The following is a 23,042-nucleotide window of genomic DNA, read 5'->3' as shown; positions in this document are numbered from 1 at the left end:
CCTATTTAACTCAATAAGCAAAGTGTTAACTCAGTGAGCCATCTGCTTCTTGGCAGGGAGGGGAGATATGGGGGAGATCATTCCAGACATTAAACACTGAGCACCTGATTATAAAACTCCTTTTAAAAGTAGTTTATTTGGATTTTCCACATCCTTTAATGAATTGCAAATATATTAACAGAAAAGACTTTTTTCTAAGACTGTACAATTTCTGAAATAAAAGTCAGGAAAAGCAAAAAAATAAAAAGGAAAAAAGACAAAAATTACATTGTTTCAATGCAAATAGTACACACCACACCCACACTTTGCATTTTCTCATGTTTTTGTATTAATAAACGACAATCTCCTAATTCTTCAGTGAACACATTTGCTCTAGTTTGGGTGTCAGAGCGCTGCCACACTTTGCCTCCCTTGCTCCTCAAAGAACAGAGAAGTTAGTTGATGAAAATACTGGTTTTCATGTTTTGTTTTGAAGAAGGTAAAATAGCAGCATGGTTTTAAACATTACATGCAATTCTTGAGAAAAATAAAATGTAAGTGATCATGCACATATAAGGCAGGGGATAATTTAATATTTTGAGCACTAATGCTCAGTTTAGAATTTGCATCCTTTTAAAATCTTATCTGAGTTAAGAGCCCTTTGCCGGGTATTAAAAAAAAAAAAAATCCAATACAACAGTTTACAACTTTTAGAGAACAAAAATGCTAAAAAATTAAACTGAAATAAAGGAAACTCAAGGTATTTCCCCCCATATAGGGGATTTGCTGTTTTCCATCCCTGGTTCCCAAATAAACAAGAAGCATTTATTTTGGGAAAAATCCCCAAATTAGCACATGCTGTTGGAAACCAGACAAAGAATAAAAAAACACCAAATCAAAAGTGAGGTCTAAAACCTTGTCAGGGTCCCTTTAATCCAACAGCAAGACCTAATTGCTTCAAGTCAGCTCAAGTAAATGGGTAATGGGAAGAGAGAGATTACTGCTTTTTGTTTAGAGAACATAAACCAAAAGGTAGCCAATTATACTGTGCAGCTAATGTTCACGCCAACTGTAGGTCTAGACTATACAATGCGCTGTTTCTTTGTAACTCACTCTTGTAGAAACCTATTATGGAAGTGTGAATCTTGGGACTGCTACAGCTGCTTTAAAGACTGGGAGGGAAAAGAAAGAAAACCACATACCCACAGGAAATTTAAGTGAGTAGGACACACGAATGGCAAATGATAGTACTTAACTATAGATGCAGGTTGGCCACTGGGGAATTTCAACCCTGGTGTTTTCCTTTTAAATCATGGTTTATCATGCAAGAGCCTATCCATAATACTTTTTAGCACCAAAATTCTTGCATCTAGTGCACTCTTCACTTAGCTGAAACACTTGCATGATTTATAATGAGACTTAGTTCACTTTCAGAAATAAACAGATTTACAGTATTGACTTGACAAAAGCACAAAGCTTCATCCAATATCAGTCCCCCATATTTTAAAGATTTTCGCTATGACTGGAGTTCAGCCTATTTTTCACTGCTTGTTTATGTACTTAGAATAATGGAGAATGATATTTTTTGTGCAGGTGTTGTGATTTATTTTTTCCTTATGGTTTAAAAAAAAAACAGTCAGTGCTTCTTACAACCAAACAATAGGCATGACAAGACATTGTTTGTACCTATTCTAGGACAAGGACACTAAAAAAAAATATTTAAAAACAATTAAAAAAATTCTACTAATGGTAACTAAAGGTCTTCTAAAAATATACATGAAAAGAAAAGGAAGAGGACACTTTTTAAGACTGATCACAACAAATACATTGCTGTGAATTTTGAATCATTCCCAATTTATTGTGCATAATTTGCTCTTTAAAAAACTGATATCATACACTTTCTTTACGGTCACTGCATAAAGGGCGCCAATCTTTGTTGCAGAGCGCTACCGAGAAGGATAATTTTGGATTCTTTAATATAGCCTTGCTTTCTTCTCACAGAAACAGTCTCCGGGTCACTCAATTCTTACAGACAGAGTGAGAATTTTCTCCAAGAATCTTAAAGAATGGATTAAAAAAATAAGATAATGCACATTTTTGCATCCTGCTCAGACAATACTTTACAAAATAGTTTTAAAAGGATACGGTCTTAGACAAATATTTGATACATCTTACTGTAAGGTTCTGATTGTGTTAAGGCTTACACTGTGTTGGGTCTTTATCTACTTAGAAACAAGTTATCACCGTGGCTTATATTACTTTTATCCTTTCAACATTACAATTTTATCTACCTGTCTCTATTTTGCTCTTACAATAAACTTTTTATTCTCTGAAAATTAGAACCAGATCCAAAGAGGCAACACACTAATGACTTGTTTCTTTGATGTACTAAGTAGACAATTAACATTTTGGAAGTCAGAGGAATAAATTAACCCTTGGCTAGAATATTAAAGCATTGTGTAATAACTGCTATGCTGTAATGTGCTCCTCTGGGAAAGAGCAAGTTTACACTAAGTAGGGACACTGGATATTCTATATTTTGACACACACTCTGAATCCAAAGCATGTGCTCTGTAGTTTGTTCACTGGAGACACTGTAGTTTTAAGGTCATTTACATTCCCTGGCATTTAAGTTACACTGTAATACGCAAAAGTTTTTAATGTGTCCCAGCCTGCACTCAATGCTGTTTTTGAAGAACTTAGAAATGAAGTTCAGCACTCCGCTTACCAAGAAAGAACCAAACTAAGACACATTTCTGGAGAAAATACTAAGGAAGCAATTTCTTGTTCTATTCCCACATCTATTGGCTCACTTTTAGCAAGCCACAAGTCTTTCTTTCATGATAGCTTTCCAACAAAGGAGTTGGAAAAAACTCTTTTTCCTTCTCAAATAGTCATTTTCATAAAGGAACAAGAGCCAACTGGTCAGTCTCAGTAGCAGCTGAATATTGCACTGCCATTAATTCTGTGTACGGTTAAAATCTGATGAGTGGTGCTCTCATGGTCTGTGGAGAACAATGACAATGCTGGCTCAGTGATGTGAAGACTCAGTACGTGAAGGAAGGGGAGAACACAACAGTAGCAGTCCAAGCTCAGACACTGGCTTTTGGAGGTTAAAATTCATCACTTTCAACTGCATGGAGTTGTGTGTCATCTGCATCAGTCATGCTGCTCTCTTGGGATTCATCTGTGCCAACTTCAAAACAAACAAGGGGTTAGGTTCTTTGGGAGAAGACACGCACATCTCACACAAGCAAGTCCACCTTATTAGAAAACAGTGGCAAGGCTCTACCAAAGCTTATAAATACAGACGGTTCCACTTCCCACCCCCTTCCACCAATAACCTTTTCCCACTGCCCCCTCCCTCGATTGTCTTTTCTAACTTCCCTCCTCTTCAAAATCCACTTCCCTCCTCTTCAAAATCCACTCACTTTCTCCTACAGCGAGTGACCCATGCCAGCCTAACGAGAAGTAGAAGAGCTGAGAAGGGACTTAATATGCGTGCACCTTATCTGCTCTCATTCAGCTTGTACACAGACATAGTCCAGAGAATGGTATGGAAATACAACTTACTTTGGTAGACCTAAAACCCCTCTATATTCACGGCAATCACCAAAATAAAATAATTCTCCTCAGTTCTGCCCTTGTAAAAACTAGCAGTAAATCAAGATAAATAGTAAAGAAGGTAGTCACATTCTAAGCAGGTTGATTGTGCTTACAGGTAAATTTTAAGTAGCTCAGTTTAGACTATGAAAGTGCCTTCATCTTTCTTTGAATTTCCAAATTTCTTTATGCCAAGTAAAGTGAGGAGTGAATCATGCGTGGTCCGTGGAGAAGGCTGTCCTTTCTTAATACCCAGAAATATGCAGGGCACTACCCAGAAGCAAGACACGGTCCCTTTCTTAAAGCTTACTTTAAGGACCTTGCCTAGACCAGGATTTCAAGGTGGGTTAGAATGTGATAGCCAACATGTTTTAAAAAGTTTATGCTGTCTTAACTACAATAGCCTCAATACGTACTAAAATGGTCACTTGGGAGTTCAGACCTTTGAAAGAACGACAAGAAGTCCTGTGGCTCCTTATAGACTAACAGATTTATTGGAGCACAAGCTTTTGTGGGCAAAGACCCACTTCGTCACATGCATGACATGCATCTGACGAAGTGGGTCTTTGCCCACGAAAGCTTGTGCTCCAATAAATCTGTCAGTCTATAAGGTGCCACAGGACTTCTCGTCATTCTTGCAGATTCAGAGTAACATGGCTACCCCTCTGATACTAGACCTTTGAAGTCTCTCTCTCTCAGTCTGCAGAGTCAGCAAGATAACATTGGTTTACATTTGGAAGACATTTTTAGAGATGTTATGCGAGTAAAGCAATTGATTGCATTATAAGACAATAGAATACTATTCATTTCAAATATTTTGGAGTTTTTCTACATTTTCAAATTTATTTAACTTACAACACAGAATACAGCATCATTTACTTTTGAACCTCTCTAGTCTGGCACTCTCTGATCCAGCAACATCAGTGGTCCAGCATGATATTAGTTAGTCAGATGTCCACTTGTCATGGGTGTGGCCAAGTTTCTCTCAGTCCCATGAAGTTTTACAGCCACCAGTCCTGGATCTCCTTTGTTCTGTGCTGTTATTTAGCTCTAATTTACCCTAACGTTACATCTATACTGCACCCTTCTTCCGCAAAAGCTTATGCAAACTAAGCGAGGAGCAGAATATCGCCACGCTTTATTTGAATAATTAATTAGGGGCCGTTTTTGTGCAAAAGCCTCTTGCGCAAAAAAGGCCCCTAATTAATTATGAAAATGAAGCACGGTGATATTCTGCTCCTCGCTTAGTTTGCATAAGCTTTTGCGGAAGAAGGGTGCAATATAGACATAGCCTAAATGTCTTTTAAGAGCCCAGTAAACAGTGGAAGTGTTCATAATGCTGCTAAGAAATACTGACATCTCATGGTCCAGCACCCATCAGGTCCCAAGGGTGTGGACAAGAGAGGTTCAACCTGTTATGTATTCTGTATCATGAAAGTTAAACTTACAAATACAGAATTATGTACAAAAAACTGCATTAAAAATACAAATGTAAAACTTTAGAGCCTACAAGTCCACCCAGTCTTACTACTTGTTCAGCCAATTGCTCAGCCAAACAAGTTTGTTTGCATTTGCAGGAAACAATTTGCCTGCTTCTTGTTTACTATGTCATGTGAAAACAAGAACATGTGTTTACATGGCCCTATTGTAGCTATCACCACAAGATATTTACATGCCAAACGCAGTAAGGATTCATATGTCCCTTCATGCTTCAACCACTGTTCTTTAGAACATTTATGATGGGTTGTGTTCAATAACAGTCCAAAGCAGAGTATTTTCATCATCTGAGTCTGATATAACCAGTGGAAGGTTGTTTCTATTTTCCGTTGGTTCAGGTTCTGTAGTTTCTGCAGCAGAGTGTTGCTCTTTTAAGACTTCTGAAAGAATCCCTCTTAAGATTTTGGAAGTCATGTCAGATTCTCAAACCTAGGGTCAAGTGATGTAGCTATCTTTAGAAATTTCACATTAGTACTCTCTTTGGGTTTTATCAAATCTACAGCGAAAGTGTTCTTAAAACAAACATGTGCTAGGTCATCATCCAAGACTGCTTTAACATTACATATATGGCAGAATGCAGGTAAAACAGAGCAAGACACAGACAATTTTCCCCTGAAGAGTTCAGTCACAAATGTAATTAATGCATTATTTTTGTAACGAGCATCATCAGGATGGAATAATGCTCTCTGGAATGGTGGCCAAAGCATGAAAGGGGTATACAACTATTTAGCATATATGGTATATAAATACCTTGCATTGCTGGCTACAAAATTGCCATAGGAATGCCTGTTCTCCCTGTCAGGTGACACTGTAAGTAAGAAGAGGGATGCATTATCTCCCATAAATGTTAATAAGCTTGGTTCTCTAAGTGATTAGAGATAGGAGAGAGTGGACTTGTAGACGCTAAGGTTTTACCCTGTTTTGTTTTTAAGAGCAGTTATGTAACCAAACAAAGAAAAAAAAACCACCTTCATTTGTAAACTGCACTTTCACCATACAAGAGAATGCACTACAGTACGGCTACGTCTACACTGGCCCCTTTTTCGGAAGGGGCATGCTAATTTTGAAAGTGGGAATAGGGAAATCCGCGGGGGATTTAAATATCCCCCACGGATTTAAATAAACATGTCCGCCGCTTTTTTCCCGGCTTGGGGAAAAGCCGGGAAAAAAGCGTCTAGACTGGCCCGATCCTCCGGAATAAAGCCCTATTCCGGAGGATCTCTTATTCCTACTTCGAAGTATACACTGAATTCTGTGTTGTGATCAAAATCAATATATTTGAAAATGTAGAAAACATCCAAAATATTAAATACATTTTAAATTATATTCTATTTAACAGTACAATTAAAACTACGATTAATTTTTTGAGTTAATTGTGCTCAATAGCTCTACTTTTAAATAAATAAATAAATAAATAAATAAATGCTTGAATTCACCAGACATTTTTTTAATTACTAAAAATTTAAGAAGGATCCTAAATTGCCCAATAAAACAAAATGTCTGTGGTGCTTATTTCCCCTCTCAAGAATGTAAGTGCTCTATTTCCACCTGCAGGATGTAGATGAACTAGATCTTAGAATGTTTTGACTAGTTGTGGGGTTCCTTAGGCTCCGTAATGGGGCCAAAATAAGGGGTTCAGGGTACAGGAGTGGGCTGTGGGCTCTGGAGAAGGTCTGAGGATGAGGAGTTGAGACTGCAGGAGGGGGCTCCAGGCTGGGGCCAAGATGTCTGAAGTACAGGAGGGAGTTGAGGGCAGGAGGTTAGGGTGTGGGGCCTGTTTGTGAGTTGGGGTGTGGGAGGAGGCTCAGGGCTGGGGCTGAGGTTTGGGGTGCTTATATGGGGCAGTTCCCCTTTGGTGTGACAGGTGGCTCTGCGCACTGCCCTGCTCTTGTCTACAGGCACCGGCCCCTGCAGCTCCCATTAGCTACAATTCCCTACCAATGGAAGCTGTGGGACGGAGCTACAGGTGAGGGGAGCGTATGGACAGAGCTTCCCAGTGAGTGCTTGCAGCTCCATCCCAGCCCAAGGAGGGGGAAAATGGCAGCACGTGGAGCCACTCACTCGCTCCTTTCCCCTTCCCCTCCCCCAGCCAGGCAGGCCTGGAATGTAGGGAATTTAGTGGCTGCAGCCCAGGACCCCAAACGAAAGGGGACCCCCAGAAAAAATCTGCACTTTTGGCAACCCAGAGGTCTTTTTGTGGGAACTCCCCTTAGCCCAGGATCCTGGGCTGCAGCCCCTAAAGTCCTAATCTTAATCCAGCCCTGAGAGGAACAAAAGAAGAAAGAAAAAAAAAAACCCCAAACCATTTACCATTTCAGGAAAGAAAAAGCAAGTTAAAAAACAAGCTACTATGATTTTACTGGAAGGTGTTGCTAAAGTCAATGGGATACATACCAGCAATAAGTCTGATAAAAACTTGAACACAATGTTACAATGCGCGATAACAATATTAAGTTCTATAGTAACATTTTTGCCTAATGAAGAAAACAAAATGGTTTGTTTGCCACTGTCTATCCTTTTTCTAGTTCTTATCCAAGTCATCAATATTTATGACCATCCATATTTTTGAGGAGAAAGATTTAGGCCATTCTCTTTGGCATATTTTTTAGTGATTTATTCTGATGTATTTTAATTCTGTATTTACTAGTTTAAAATGACAGGGCTTCCACAACTTCAAAACTTTCCCCGAGAGAGGACTAACAGATCTATTAGGTACATTTTCCCTTCACAATGAGCCCAAGTTTTCCTTTGCTTAAGTTACCTCATTACACATACGCTGCTCCGAGCCCTTGAACAAACAATTCGATCATTTCCTTGCTTGTTACACTACTCAGATATCTGAAGGATTAGATGCCCCTTTACTAGAATGTTCAGGCTGAAGAACTGGCTTCCCATATTAACAGTATTTATATAAATTATGGTTTATAATAGTAGGTTATTAGGACCTAGTCCTCACACTAATTTTACATAACTAAAGCTCTCTTAAGAGACGTAACCATTTTTCATTAAGTGCTTAATACAAATAGATCAGCAGTAAGAGAATTGTTGAGTCTCTAACCCACTTGCTGTGCAAATAGGTAAGCAGTTATAGTCTGGACTTTTGCTTTGCTGAGGAACATAAAAATCTTTCTACTTGGAAACCAGTTAATTTAGATTTTGAGCTGGAAATACAAACCTGATTCGTATGGATAACATTCGCTGATCTGCTCTTCTTGAGTTATTGGTTCCTCATCATCTGGAAGGTAACGTTTATCAATAGCCTCTTTGATCTGGTTGTTGGCTCCTTTGGGATCTAAATCCATTGCCCATGAGAAATTCATGAGGGCCAGATGAGTTTGACCCAATTTTTTATAAACCTAAAAATAAAATATTAACACTACATTTTCCATTAAGTTGCTACTCAATAGCATTTTATCCAACAATATGTTGTAGCCAATAGTTACGTTAAAGTACTGCTACTATCATGTAAAAGACTGCTGGATGAATGGATATTAGCATCAGCATTAGTAGTCATCCAGGAAGGAAATGGATGTCTCAAATACAGAGCCTCCTCTTGGTGACTGGATAATATCCATTCCAGATTGGCAGTGACCAAAAAACAATAATTTAATGGCTATTTGGTGCTGTACATGAAATGAATTTGTCTCAGTCCACTTTGTAGCGTCTACACCAGAGGGAGTCTCAGGTGATCCTCTTTGTGCTCTGCAGGACAAGGCTGAGGCACATTGGTAAGTGATGTTGCCGCTGTCCATGTTATATATTCTTCCTCATGAGAACTATCACCAGAACTACTGGCCAGTCATCACCTTTTAATTTAAAAGGGGTTTGTCCTAGGAACACAAACTTGAATTCTCTCCCTTCCTTCCTTCCCCCCAAAAAAGCCTTTTCAGTGATAATCCTTTTATGCCTTAGGTAAGGCTACTGCTATCTTTGTACTTTTCAGAAGGAAGGTTTATACTTTAGTCTATCTGCAGTTAGATCATAAGGCACAGAGTGCAGTATATAGATCTGAAGCACGAGAAATGGAAATCTCTGCAGGACAAAACTTATCAATGAAACAGTAAAAGATAGTTGCACCCACTTAGCTCAGTTAAACATTCTGAATGTTGATACGCTGTGAAATGTGTAGACAGGAGTTTTCATTTAATTAGAAGTAAAAGTGTTAAAAAGGAGATCAAGAGAGACTTCTCTCCAACATGCAAGGCTCAATTACAGAACACTACAGAAATCTAAAATGAGAAACACAAATGAATAGGGAGGGAAGTTGCATGGGGTGGATTTTGTTAGTTGTATTATTGTGTGGCTTAGCGGTGTAAGCATTAGATTTGAAAACCTGTAGATGCCCAATATACAGTGGTTCAAATCTTAGTAAGGCTGATTCAACTCTTCATTCTTCCAAAATAATCTGGATCTGTGAAGTTGTTGCGTAGGCATCTTTAGAAGAAAGAGAAGACCTGCCTATTCTATGTAGGTGTTTTACATATCCTATACCATTTTGCAGATATTACTTTTAGATGGTAGACTAGAATGTGATTTCTATAAATGTACATCAAAGAACAACTAGCTTTGAAGGGTCACTATCCCCAGATAAGGTAGGATTCTATCCAGTGCACCATTCTTATACTGACGAAAGTCTCTGTACTTTTAGAGTCATATTTTCACGGGAAAGTGCGGCAGGCATGCACACAATCATGTACTTGTTTTTATACCAGCATTTGTGTATGAACCTGTTCTACAGTCCTTAGAACACACTTCAAGATTAAACAACAGCGGTGCAGTTATGGTGGGGACAGAGGATGCTGGTGGCATGGTGACATCAGGATTCAGGCTCTAATAACAGAAGTACAAAAGGCTAGAACAGGGTTCAAAAAAGAGCTAGACAGATTCAGCGAGGTTAGGTCCATCAACAGCTGCTAGCCAGGATGGGTAGGAATGGTGTCCCTAGCCTCTGTTTCTCTGGAGGTGGGTGACAGGAGAGGGAGGGATCACATGAGGATTACCTGTTGTGTTCCCATCTGGTATTGGCCACTGTCTGCAGACAGGATACTGGGCTAGATGGACCTTTGGTCTGACTCAGTCTGGCTGTTCTTATGTTCTTAAAACTTTGCCATTCATGGTGCATGCATTCCTGGCACCGCTATAAATGGTGATATTCATGAATACTGTGAGCTGCGGCTCCCAGTGGCCATGGCAAGTTCCCTGAGGCTCCCCTCCAGGACAGGAGACTTCCTCCCATGGATATGCAGAACCGTGAATAACAATTCCATGAATTGAAAGGGTCTCCTGTAATTCTTTCAGAATCAGAGCTTTACCAGGACAAGCTCAAACACCAATTTTGATCAAAAATTCATCTCAAATGCAGCTGCTAGTTTGTATGTGGTGAGGCACACGAGGCTGTGGGAATTTTCAGAACACTATCCAAAATGGAAGCAGCTTCATTACAGTGGGAAAACTAGCACCTCAGCTTATTTCTCTGAAACAAACGGGGGGGGAGGGGGAATCACAGATACTTATGATAACAGATATAGTTCTATGCATTATGTTCAGTTTTTACCTTTCCTATTAAGAAGTAAACAAGAGACTCTTTGGGAACAATCTGTTTCAGTTCTTCAAGTTCTTGTAAAGCAGACTAAAAGAGGAAAAAATAGTTAAATGTTTTTTCCAGTAAGTTTGAGCCAGTATCTGCATCACTCCACTTTTATTACATTGTATTAGGACTGGGTAGCTTAAAAAAGTTAGTTCATGTTTTTTTTGGAAGCCATCTTCTTAACCATATAAAAACCTCAGATGGCTACTCCTCTGTGAACAATCCTGGCACAATCAAATGTAAATGTAATATTCTAGCAAATGCAGGGTGAATAAGAAAAATATTTTAAAATTTAAATAATGACTTTTTTCTTTCAATTGTATATGGCTTTCAAGAGCTATACTGATTGTTTTGGGTTTCTTCAGTTAGTTTCCTACTTGGTAGAATGTGAAATTGACTAGAATGTCATCTACTAGAATGTTAGATTTTCAATTTTTTGTTTTTAACCAAGATCATTTCACACTTAAAAATGTTCATCTGTGCTGAAAAAGATAACTGAAGAGGTTTGTTTACATTCTTACCGTGAGAACACAAACACAAATGTAACACCAGCAGACCCTAGTCATTGGTGGGCAGAACTGAACCTGGGACCTCTGGACCTTAGTGGTTGAGACTCTACCCCATGAGCTATCAGTCTATAAAGTTAAGACAAGGTGTGGGAAACAAGTCAGAGACCCCCTTCAAAAGACCAACCTCCATCACTAAACTGAAAGCAGCATCCCTGCAGGATTTGAGAACACCCAACATAAATAGTATTCCTCAAGACACCTGTGGACAGGAAGTCGGTCCTTTATACAATGCTCAATTGGTTACCAAATACAGATTCTGTTAAGTGGAGTCAAGAATCCCTGCTGATACCAGAAGGCTTCCTTTCAAAATGAAGGAGCTATTTGTATTAACATTAGAATGACTACAACTGCTGCCGTATTACAGTTGGAAGAGGCAGCTCTTTTAAACAGCCACAGCCAGCATGATCAAAGTGAAAGATATATTCTTGGAGACAAGCATGGCTCCCATTATGAAATGATAAGAATCAAGATTCGATTAACTTCTAATGCATCATCATTCAGACAGCTGCAGACCCTAAAGAATTTAGAGAGACTTCAGTTTGTAGCATCTATGATTTACCTTATATTTTTCATTTGCAAATAATACAGAGGCTCTATGGAATTTGCATAGTGGGTTCTTCGGATCAATATTAATGGCTTTGTTTAGAGTATCCAAAGCCTTTTCAGATTTTTTCAGTGCATGCTGGACCTACAACAGAACAGAAATTATGTTAATATAGATTTTTTCCAAATAAATGAGAGGAAGGGCAGAATCAGACCTGCCAGACTACTAAAAGAATTATATTTGACATAATCCAGTGCCTTCAAAATGCAATATTCAACTAGAGAGGCTCATTCTAGACTCAGATAAGACTGCATAATTTACTTCCTGCTAGTAAATTTTTTTACTCCCAGTCCAAAGACTAGCAGAATGGTAATCTGGCCCCCAACACTGAAATAGTTCTACATAAACAAAGAACACTCATCAACATAGCAGAATCTGGGGAAGGAAAAGCCCACCAGAGGGCTTTAATAGTTTGCCACCATCCCACAACTGAGAAAAGTGTCAGTAGATGGCCACATAACCAGTCATCAGGATAATCATCTATCCCTCTTCACTTAAGGATTCATGTATTAAAAACAGCTTTCTATATTAGGACAGAGCATTTGCTCTAGTCGTATAAAATCCCTCACAGGCAAAGGGATAGACCTAAAACAAGATCTTTGTCTTTTCAGTTTCTATACCAGTTTGATCACAGTAACATTTTGGTTGTATCAGCTAGGAAACTGTTTCCTATTTAATTGTGCTAGTAATTGGCACAAGTCGCTTAGAAAGCCCTACTCTTAGAATTAAGGATCATCACATATATGGATGACTAGAAGATGTACCTGGTGTTAATTCAATTAGTTTTTGTTTTTCTTCATTTAAATCATTAGGGAAGAGGGGTTCAGTATGCATGCTGCCCTGGGGAGAAAGGACAACCCCAGTCCTCCCTCACCACAGCAGGGTGGGGGCCAGGTAAGAAGTGCCTCTCTATGGCCGCTGCAGCTTCATGTGGGCACAGCTCAGGGAGGAGTGCATGTGCCCTGCTTAGGGGACAGACACACACACACACACAAACTCTCTGAAAGACATACAGTCGGTCCCCGAGTTACGAATGCATCAATTTACGACCGTTCGTATTTACGACCAACCTCCTATACAGCCGGAACCCGAGTTACGAATGAAATCCTCACTTACGAACAGAGAGGCCGTATGTCAGTGAATGTAATCTGACTTATGAACACACTGAGTTATGACCAAGTGCTTGGAACGTAACTCATTCGTAAGTCGGGGACCGGCTATAGTTGATAGCTGCCCTTTCTCTCCACCCTGCCCCCTGCTGCCCCAATGGGGTTATAGCTGTCCCAGTCCCCATCTCTGGCTCCTTGCTGCCCCCCTGTGGTCATTATATAGTATAACTGTCCCTGCATATAGCAGAGTTCCTTTCTGTTTTATGAGAAGCAATCCTATTCCAGGCATGTCCCATTTTCCAGGCACAAGCAAATCCTTATCTTACTTTTAGTTAAGATAAGAGGAAGCTATATACCTAATTTAATGGTCCTAGCTCTTACTGTTTAGGAGGAGTTCTTGAATAGACAGACTAACGAACTCTCTAAAATATATAGTAGATTAGGAGGCAGGGATGCGCCAAGGCGCAAAACAGACCTTTATTAGTTGAGTGGGGTGGGGGAAGCTTTGAATGCCAGTCAAAAGAGCCCCAACTGCCAGTTCCAGGCCTTGTACCAGCAGTTGAGGACCAATGTGCTAGTTACCAGTTAAGTCTTTTCTCTGGGAGTACTCAATTCCTTAAAACTCTCTCATACAAAGGGCCTCTGCTAAAAGTCTGATCCACAATAAGCTTTTTCTATTGGAACACACAATAAAAAGCAGATTAAACAAGTATAAAATTAATTGCAATCTACTTACTACTCCGATGTGACAGAGTAAGACTGAGCTCTGAGGATTGATATCAAGGGCTTTCTGGAAATGCATTTCTGCTAGGCTGAATTTCTCCTGTTTGTAATAAATCATTCCCAAACCATACCTGCAAGTGCAAAACAAGTTTGTCAGATAAAGTTTGATTTATCATGAACCAGCCTTTATTATTAAGTGTGAACTGGAAGAAGAAAATGGTCTTTGGCACATTAATTTGACAGATTAGATCAATGGAAACAATGAAGTTCTTGTGATTCACATACAGCCATGCAAGTCTTTCCAATAAAGCAGTATGAGTAAACTGACATTGTAACCATAGCAGCACCCAATATATTGTTTCAAATTTTGGCATCTGAGTCATGTAATTCTAGTGCAGAATTAAGACCATTTTCTGCTAAACAGAAGAGGCCAAATTCATTGTTTGTGTAAATGGGTGCAACTCCATGGACTTCAATAGACCATGTATGGCTGGCATAAATTTAATGTTCTAGGCACTAGTGACTACGTTCGCTCAGACAGTAACCCTTTCATTCACAAACTAGCTATAGCATCTACTAATTCACAACTGGGTTTTGGCAACAGTTCACTCTGCCCAGCTGGAAGTTGATTAACTGTAGCTGAAGCACTTTACACTGATTAGACAAGGAAATGTGTCTGAAGTTTAAGTGTATACAGAGCTGCACAGGGAGAAGCAATAGCCATGCACTGGAAAGTGGAATCTTTGGACCAGCAGTATCCATTGGCTTTCACTTGAAGTGCCCTTGCACCTTTTCAACCGACAGCATCAGAAGGTGGGACTGGACCAATCATCTCTTACTACCTGAATTCTGTATTAATGAAGGAATTAATACTCTGTAGCAGGAGATAAAGAAGGTGGGTTGTGAAATATGTTGTAGATCACACATCACAAAGAATCCCAGTTGCTAGAAAACAAATAGCCTCCTTCTGCCCTTTCGAGTGCTTACCCACATGAATTCCACTCTCAGTGACTCAAGTAGGAACCTGATGCTAGAAGATCTAAGTAAGGCCATGGTGGGTCTGCCATGAGAGCCTGTGATTCACTTACCCTGCAAGCTGAAGTAACTGTCACTAAGGAGGCTTTCTTCCACAGAGAGGCAATGTACAGAGCACGATGTGAACAATTCAAAGGTGAGTGCCCCTAATATAGAGAAACTCCGCTAAAAACCACACTAAGATCTAGTGTGGAGAGGAGCATGCTCCCCCCATACAGAAGGGAATACATGCACTACCAACCTTAAGGAATCTAGCCACTCTAGCACGTGAGAACACAGTGAGACTCTGTCTTGGGTGTGAGTGAGCAGGTATGGCCACTAGGTGTACTATAAAGCTAAGAGAATTCTGATCTCTACCGAGAGGAGACAATTAAAAAAGCCAGATGGGAACAGACACTGAAGGTAAAGAGGTAATGATGCTCCACCCAAATACTGATTTTTTTCTATTTGGCCTTGTGAGTCAGATGGAGTCCCTTCTACTGTAAAGCAAAAAGTGTGCTGGACATCTTTAGATCAAGATTATTCCATGTTGGTTAACCAGCCATTCTCTAGGCTCTGAGGTGCACTGAAGCTGGTCTTGGAGGCAACATTAATGGAGGCAATATGGAGAGAGTTTAATCATATCTGGGTACCGACACTGCCTGGAACAACCTGATGCCATAAGTATCATAGATGCAACTTCTGGTCTGAACTCTCTCAATAATTTCAAAGTCAGAGGGACTGGTGAGCCAGCACACATCACCCATTAGATCATGGAATATGGAACAAACTTAATTGGGGAATCATGTGTCTCTCTGGATGGGGATAAAAAGTGACTCAGGGTAGGGGAACTTGAAAAATATTTAGACCCCGACAAGAGAATTGATACCTGTGATCTATTTTCTATAATGTTTGGAGGTATACTGTCTGTCACCATAGTTGCACCAGTTCGAACAGATCTTTGTTAACGGGTTATGTTAATCTCTCCTGGAACAAAGTACACGGGATGTCTAAATGTGCATGCGCGTGAGTGTGTGTGTGGGGGGGAAGGTTTTATGTATGATCTCTACTGCAATCTCTAATGATTCACCTAGCCATTCTTCTAAGGAGATGGTGTTATGTGGCTGCGACAGCAGAGCTAGCACTGCAGCTGTATCAGGTCAGAGTGAAGCAATGGCATCTGTAGGTAAGTCAGCAGAGCGATATTGCTCCTCAAAGGTCAGTACCTGCAGTGCTGGAGCAGGAGGGACCTCAGGATGCTGACAGGGTTGAACTCTTGTAGACTCTACAGGTAATGCTGGAGTGGGTAGAGGAGATGGGATTTCTAATGTGTTGAGGACTACAAAGAACCCAGTAAGACTAGGAGTGAGATCCCTAGGCACAAACCTGACTGGAGAGTAATAAGGAGAATCCTCCCTATGCTGGTTTGGGCTGATGTAGAGGAGGAGTCCTTTACTTTCTTTAGGGAGATCTCTTGCCAGTGCCATGTAAACACACTCAGTGCTGAGGATTTAGTAGAGCTCAATACCAATGTACGAATGGCTTAGAAAAGCATTTGGACACACTCAAATCCCTTAGTAGCACAAAGCTCAGTGCAGACTGAGTTGGTACCTCCAACATTAGATACCTCAGAGGTAGGTATGTGCCTAAGAGATTGGTACTGATTTAGCCCGTACCAATACCAGTCTTGTTGCCAGGAGACAGGCAATACACCATGGCAACAATGTGGGCAACAGCAAGAAGCTATTTATTGGCTGGTACCAACATGTACGCTGAGTCTTGTGGGGGTGCCAGAAGGATGAACACAGGCCTTGTGCTACCCTTCACCTCATTTTCTTAGCAGATCTCTTGGATGGTGCCCTAGTTTTTCATACAGCGGTGATGAGCCCTACGCATCTCTAAGGAAGACCTCATAACAAGAACTGCTGCAGCATGTATCAAAGCGGTAGGAGCCCACAAACTGGTAGCAGAGCCAGTGATCACTGGGACAGTCTTGGAAGAAGAATTTTTATATTTGAATAGATCTTGTTTACCTGGAAAAAAGTTCCAAGCAAGCTTCTCTAGCTTCCATTCATTTTGAAAATGAACAAACAGACATTTGCTCATGATGTGTCACTCACTTAAGCAAAATGGATATTTTGAGTGGCCACCCTTGAAGAGTGGGGGGGGGGAAAGATAGTCTTCTCACAAAATGCAAGGCTTAAAAATTGGGGATTTCCGTTTTATCATGAAAACTGAGTACTGGGCAAGAGGAAACAGAAAATACATCTAAGTTTAAAACGTGTTCCCAATAAAGAAACTTAACATACACTATCAAAACTGTACTACAACTATTCTAAAAGTTAACTATGCAAGTGTACAAGAGCAAAGGACACTACTGGCAGTTTTGTTTCTCAGCCAGGGAACGTCAGACAGAATTGAGAGGAGGGCTGGACCTCTTCCATCCTTTTAGATCTTCAGGAAGAAAGAGGTCATTTAGAGGACAGATTCAGGCATGGGCCAAAGGACATGTCTAATCAGAAGATTAGTGCATGTACATTATTAATTGAATATGTATAGATAAGCACTCAAACTGCTAACTCCTTGACTGTTAATTTGGTTTCAAGATCCTCTAAGCTAGCCCAGACAGTCTGCTTTTCCTATAACCAGTTGCAGACTGGAATCTCATGAAACTTTTGTGAGAAAGTTCTGCCTATATAGGGTGCTGGCTATGTTTAAACTTCCAGTTATTTAAAACCATGACAACTGGATGATGTAGGATACAAAGCAGCTGAAGGATCCCACCATCCCAGAACAGTGTTAAGGATAATTATAAAAACCAAAAAGTGCCTTATTAAGAAAGCACTCTGATTTAAAATCCAATAATCCTGACAAAGGTAAAAGTGGTGGAAAGAGATAAACAACAACAGCAGCAGCAACCAACAAACCCCCCCAGAGAAATTGCTTCTCCTTCCACGGAACAAACCAAACCAACCAATGGGAATATGGTAAGCAGATCAGGCTACCTCCTTCTGTAAGAAAAGGAAAAACTATGTAGACTTTTAAGACGGTTTAATAGGTGATGAGCTTTCGTGGGCCAGACCCACTTCCTCAGATCATATTCTGTAAGGGTAGTCTAAACCTAAAACTTTGTTTTTTTCTGTCCTCTATTTAGCAGTAAGAGGATTTAAATTCACTGTCTTAGCTGGCATAGAGCAGCTCTGGAGAAATTGTTGCAGTACCAGCAAAACAAAAATGTTTAACCACATGGGAGTGGGACAAAATCATCATAAGTGACACCATGTGGACATGAGGCAATGTAGTACATGCATTTAAAAAAAAAAGACTAATTACTGTCCAACAACAGTGATGGTGATATCTATTGTCAGATCTCTCATAACAGACACATACACTTTCATGAGATAAATGGCAGAAATGAAGAATTATCCATAACTTCCAAGGTGTAACAGCAGTCAATAGTATGACACACTTCTTCCTTGAGTGCTCTCATTAACAAAAAAATACTGAAAACTTACCATGCATTATAATGTCGAGGATTGACTCGGATTGCATTTCTAAAACAGGCTAATGCTTTGTCTAGTTCTTCTGTTAAAACAAATTCATGCCCCAGCAGAGTGTAGGCATACGCATAATTTGGATCAACTTGAATGGCTCTCTGGAAGAACTTGATTGCAATGTCATGTTCCCGTTGCAAGCTGAAACAGTTTCCTGCAGCACACCATGCCTAGTTAAAAGCAACATTGCAATATTACTGTCAAATCCCTTCTACAACAGGAGAGTAATACATAATTGATTTAAACTGGTATTCTTTCACTGAGCTGTGTTTTTAGACTATTAGCAGGCTGGATGCCAGCAGGGAGGCATGCCAGCCACTGCTAGGATTAGGGATGTGAGCGTGTACTTGTATACATGGATACATGCAACCCCATCCCCTGGCTGCCTCTGTATCAGAGGCAGCAGTGCAAGGGGGCAGGCGAGAGCTGGCTCCCACAGATCTGCTGATATCTGGGAGGCAGCAGCAAGGGGGGAAGGAAGGAGGGGGAGCAGGCAGGAGCTAGCATATGCCGGGAACCGGCTTAAAAGCTGCTCCCCATGAGCACTGGCTCCCACCTCCCCTCACATGTAAACATTGAAAATTACATGTTTACAAAAATAAATGCATTTTTAACATCCCTAGCTAGGGCGAAACACATAATGGATTATGCATACAACAGTTTTCATCCATAGAGTTCCATGGATTTCAAAGCCCTTTTATAAGACTATTAGTTCAGTTTCACTCCTTGGAGATAGATCAGATGGGATGCATTTTATACATTGTGAAACTGGGATATAGAGGTCAAGAGCCTAAGAGATACAGCAAGGTCAGCAGCAGTTAAATACTACAGGGATTACATAATGTGGAGCTTAAAAACAGACAGTCAACTATTCAGCTCTAGGTCTAGCAACAGCAGCAGGCTGGAGGCAGCTACACTCAAGATTCATCACCCATCGCTCTCCAGCACAGCAATGGGGAACCCACCCAGGGACACCAAATTCCAGTAGAAACCTCTACTCCCTATCCTATACAGCAGCCTGCATCAAGACTTTAGGGTCCCCAGTATCAGATTAGAGGAGGTGGTATTTCTCTCTTTGATTTCCTCTAGCTGCAATTAATGGATATTTGGATCTTTTACTTACTATGTGCTATTCTCCACTTGTTCACTGCCAACAAATAATTCATGTTTTAGGTTCTTGTTTTCCTCCTTTTTTCTCCCCAAGCCTTTCTGCACCTCTTCTGTACTATCCTCCATAACCCTCACTTCCCCCCCAATCTTCTAATATACTAAAGGAATACACTGAAAAGTTCTTACCTTTTCTGATCTCTAATAAATGTAAAGGACAAAAAATTATAAATTAAAATAAAAGAATACTAATAATACATAGGTGTGCAAGTTTATGGGTTACAGCGCTCATTAAAATGTGCAGGACATTTTGGACCAACAGCCTTACACTACCATGTTTCCACACAGTCATAACTGCCCCCTTTATTGACCACTAATTGTTTGAGGTATCAATGAATTTAAGATTAACGCATTACATGCTTAGAAGACAGCTACCAAATTTTAGGTGGCTGGTGAATTAATCACTACAGAAAAGAGGGTGTAATAGAAAGACATTTATATAGCAGCAAAGCAGGCAATAAAAATCCCTTCAATCCTGGATCTCTCTCTTCTCTTCTCCCTAATAGAGAGCACTCCCTTCCACGTATTGGGGTGAACAAATGAAGGGGGACTCCTTATGGATGGAAAGCACTATGAAAATGAAAGTCATAACTGATGGGTTAATGGAGCCGGTTCCTGCAGGATGACATGTCTTTTTATAATTGTTACAGGTATCATCCTTGATCCACACAGTAATCCAGTAGCCTTTATACTAGACACTTCTGTCACACAACTATACCCAAATTAGACTAGCACATACTGAGTTCATTCTGATTAATTAATCATCTTTAACCTTATTTTGGAAGTAACTGTACGCAGAAACATATGCCACCACAAAATATTATACCTCTGGTGAATTTTTATCCATGTCTGTTAAATCTTTTGATAGAACTGAAAGTGCAACATCCTTCTGAAGATGCCATAGCGTTGTAGAGTAAATCTCCATGCCTTCAACTCTGTAGTTTTCAATCCTTCTTACTTCAGAGAATATCCTCTCAGCCTAAAAACAAACCAATTTGAGTAAAATTCTCAGGAACAGTGCTAAGGGCAACATTAGGAAGTTTCAGAGATATATAAAGCAATGGGATGTTCAATCTGCCACCTCCTAAAAGTATAAAAGTCAACATGAAGAGCTTCAAATCTTGTGCCATTTCTAGAAATATGTTTATCTGAGACAAGCAGAAATCCCGCCCCCCCAAATAGTCTGACTCCATCCTAATGCATGAAGATAAAGGGGTAACATTTGTAATATTAAATCAAGACATTATGAATTTCATTTAATGAAGATTTATACTGCATAGCTTAATGGTTTTAACCACATTACCTAGTCATCCAAATAAAGTACACTTCAAAGACTGCATTTGCACTAGTTACTGGAGCCTTTCAAGACACAACCTACCTTGCTCTTGCAGGAGTTTTTTTTAAATGAACTAAAGGAAAGAGAGCAAAGCCTGAGAAATGTCCCTTGTAATGCAGAAGGATGGGTCGGTGCCAGAAGTAGTGAGGCTGTTTACTAGGAAGTAAGGTACCATAAAGGGCTATTTTTTTCTATAAAGAAAATACAGCCTTTGTCTACTCAAAAATTCATTCTTGATTTTGTGTTACTATGTCAACTCAAGTTCCTTTCACAGATTCCAAATAATAGTACTCAGATCAGAAACAAAGGTAAAAGACAAGTAGAAAAAGCATTAAGAAACTGCTGGGGTCCATAGCATTCTTTCATGAAATACTATGAGTGTCTTTACATTCAAAGTACATGGAGGTATTCAGGATGCAAGGGAGGTTCAGAAGGAATTTTTTTTAAACTATATCATATATAGTTTATTTTTTGTTTTATAAGCTGTATACTTTGTAACTACTATATTCACATCTTATAAATTAATTAACAGGTAAGGATTAGGAAATCGGAAATGAAAGGGGATATGGGACTGTTGAAACAAGAACTCAGAATTAACTGGAAAAACTTAAACAACAAATAGTTTAGCAGCACCTTAAAGACTAACAAAACATGTAGCTGGTGTCATGAGCTTTCATGGGTACAGCCCATTTCAGTGATGGAGGCAACAGTCAACCAGTGGCAGGGAAGCAACTGTGGTGTGGAATCAAGATTTTGGCCAAAGACCCTGGAGCAAACCCCTACTCTGATTAAAAATGTCAAAGGATCTTCGCTGATTAGAAAGAACGGGGTGGCCAACAAGGGAGGAGAGGGGAAGGGCGCAGCTGCCTTGGAGCCTTGCAACTAAAAAGAGCCTGGGGCTTTCGGCTGCTGTGGCCGCTACCTTGGCAGTGGCCAGAAGCCTGGGCCCTTTAAATTGCCTTCGGAGCCACATTCCAGCAGTGTGGAAGGGCTGGCTGGGGGAGGCTACCACTCCTTCTGCTTGAGGCCCCACCACTTCTGGGGGGCCCAGAGCAGGGTTCCTTCTAAGCTGCAGGGCAACACAGCTTCAGAGCTGATTAATAAGCCCCGCCTAGTCAGAGGCTCAGGGCTTTGTACATGGAGACGACTGACTAGGCAGGACTGATAAATTGCCCGTGAAGCTGTGTTGCCCTGCAGCTTAGAGGGAACACTAGCCCAGAGCCAGGCTCCCCCTGGGCCCAGCAAAGTCAGTTCTCAGCCCTGAGAATGAATGCTGGTTTTTAATATTTCATAAAAAAGACCCATAAACACAATAAAGAGCATAGAACTCAATTTCTCCACCTCAGAAACTGGAAGGGCTACAATAATCTAGATGAATCTGAAACTGGAGTAAGTACTTCAAACTTGATGCTTACACAGCTATCCGATTGTAGACTCTCCTTAGGTTTCACAGGAAGTCAGCATATTCTGTACAAAACTAAGTAAAACAAACATTTAAAATACAAGTACGTATCTGTTCGATGCCTACCTGCATATATTCTGCAAGCTCAAAGTAAGCTCTCCCAATTTGGCACAGCACCCAGCCAGTGTTGTAGTGGTGAGAAGGTAAATGGCTTAATATGTTTATAGCTTCTTTACAGTTGTACGAACACAAGGCTAAATAACCTTTCCCCATGTCACGAAGAAGGCTCATCAAACCTTCTAGGAGAAAAATACAGTAAATAAAAAGGAGACAAGAACTATGTGTTATGGCAAACAGCATTCTGAGGTCCCTATTCTTATGAAAACCATGCAGGGACTCCAAGCACAGAATCATATACTCCTCCTGGTTCAGCCATGAGGTTTTATGTACCAGGTCTTGTAGTGAAACCTAGGAAACACCACCTGCCAAGCCAGAGATAGAATATACTTATCTACAAAGTGATTATATAGTTAAGGATTAGCCAAGAGGTACACTTGAAGTAGCAGAACCCGTGCTTTATGTATGAATAATATAATACTTCCTCCCTAAAATTACAGCACTTTGCTCTGAGCACAAAATGGATATTCTGAGAATACACAAGGAAATGAAATAACAAAACTAGTTAAGAATTAAAAATGGTTTTAAGAAATTTGGCACCTCACATATGGTAATTTTTTTGTATCAAATGCTTTTTTTAACATGGACTTGAGTGTCAAAGGGAGCGTCTACACAATACCCTAAACTCTAAATAAGATATGCAATTTGCACTACGTAAATTGTGTATCTTATTTTGAATCAGCTTATTTTGAAATTTGGCACATCTACAGAGCACCAAATT

General features: G+C 40.1%; 1 protein-coding gene across 6 annotated transcripts in view; it reads right to left on the bottom strand.

Moving 5' to 3' along the window:
* Positions 1-474: 474 nt before the first annotated feature.
* CDC27 (cell division cycle 27) overlaps positions 475-23,042 on the bottom strand; it is a 57,535-nt gene continuing 34,967 nt past the window's right edge. For 2 of the 6 annotated variants that reach the window (XM_075911550.1, XM_075911553.1), the window contains exons 12-19: positions 22,271-22,443; positions 20,233-20,385; positions 18,201-18,409; positions 13,685-13,802; positions 11,795-11,923; positions 10,634-10,708; positions 8,255-8,435; positions 475-3,175 (exon numbers count right to left, since the gene is read on the bottom strand). In XM_075911550.1, coding sequence (XP_075767665.1) covers positions 3,093-3,175; positions 8,255-8,435; positions 10,634-10,708; positions 11,795-11,923; positions 13,685-13,802; positions 18,201-18,409; positions 20,233-20,385; positions 22,271-22,443 — 1,121 coding nt within the window. In that variant the 3' untranslated portion in view covers positions 475-3,092. Of the gene's footprint in view, positions 3,176-5,829; positions 5,888-8,254; positions 8,456-10,633; positions 10,709-11,794; positions 11,924-13,684; positions 13,803-18,200; positions 18,410-20,232; positions 20,386-22,270; positions 22,444-23,042 lie in introns of those variants that run through there. The other 4 variants (XM_075911551.1, XM_075911554.1, XM_075911552.1 and 1 more) reach the window with 3 other exon arrangements.

The sequence above is a fragment of the Pelodiscus sinensis genome, chromosome 29 (assembly GCF_049634645.1).
Source record: "Pelodiscus sinensis isolate JC-2024 chromosome 29, ASM4963464v1, whole genome shotgun sequence".
Classification (NCBI taxonomy): domain Eukaryota; kingdom Metazoa; phylum Chordata; order Testudines; family Trionychidae; genus Pelodiscus; species Pelodiscus sinensis.
The sequence above is the reverse complement of the archived record's forward strand: the minus strand, read 5'-3'. Positions and strand labels throughout refer to the sequence as shown.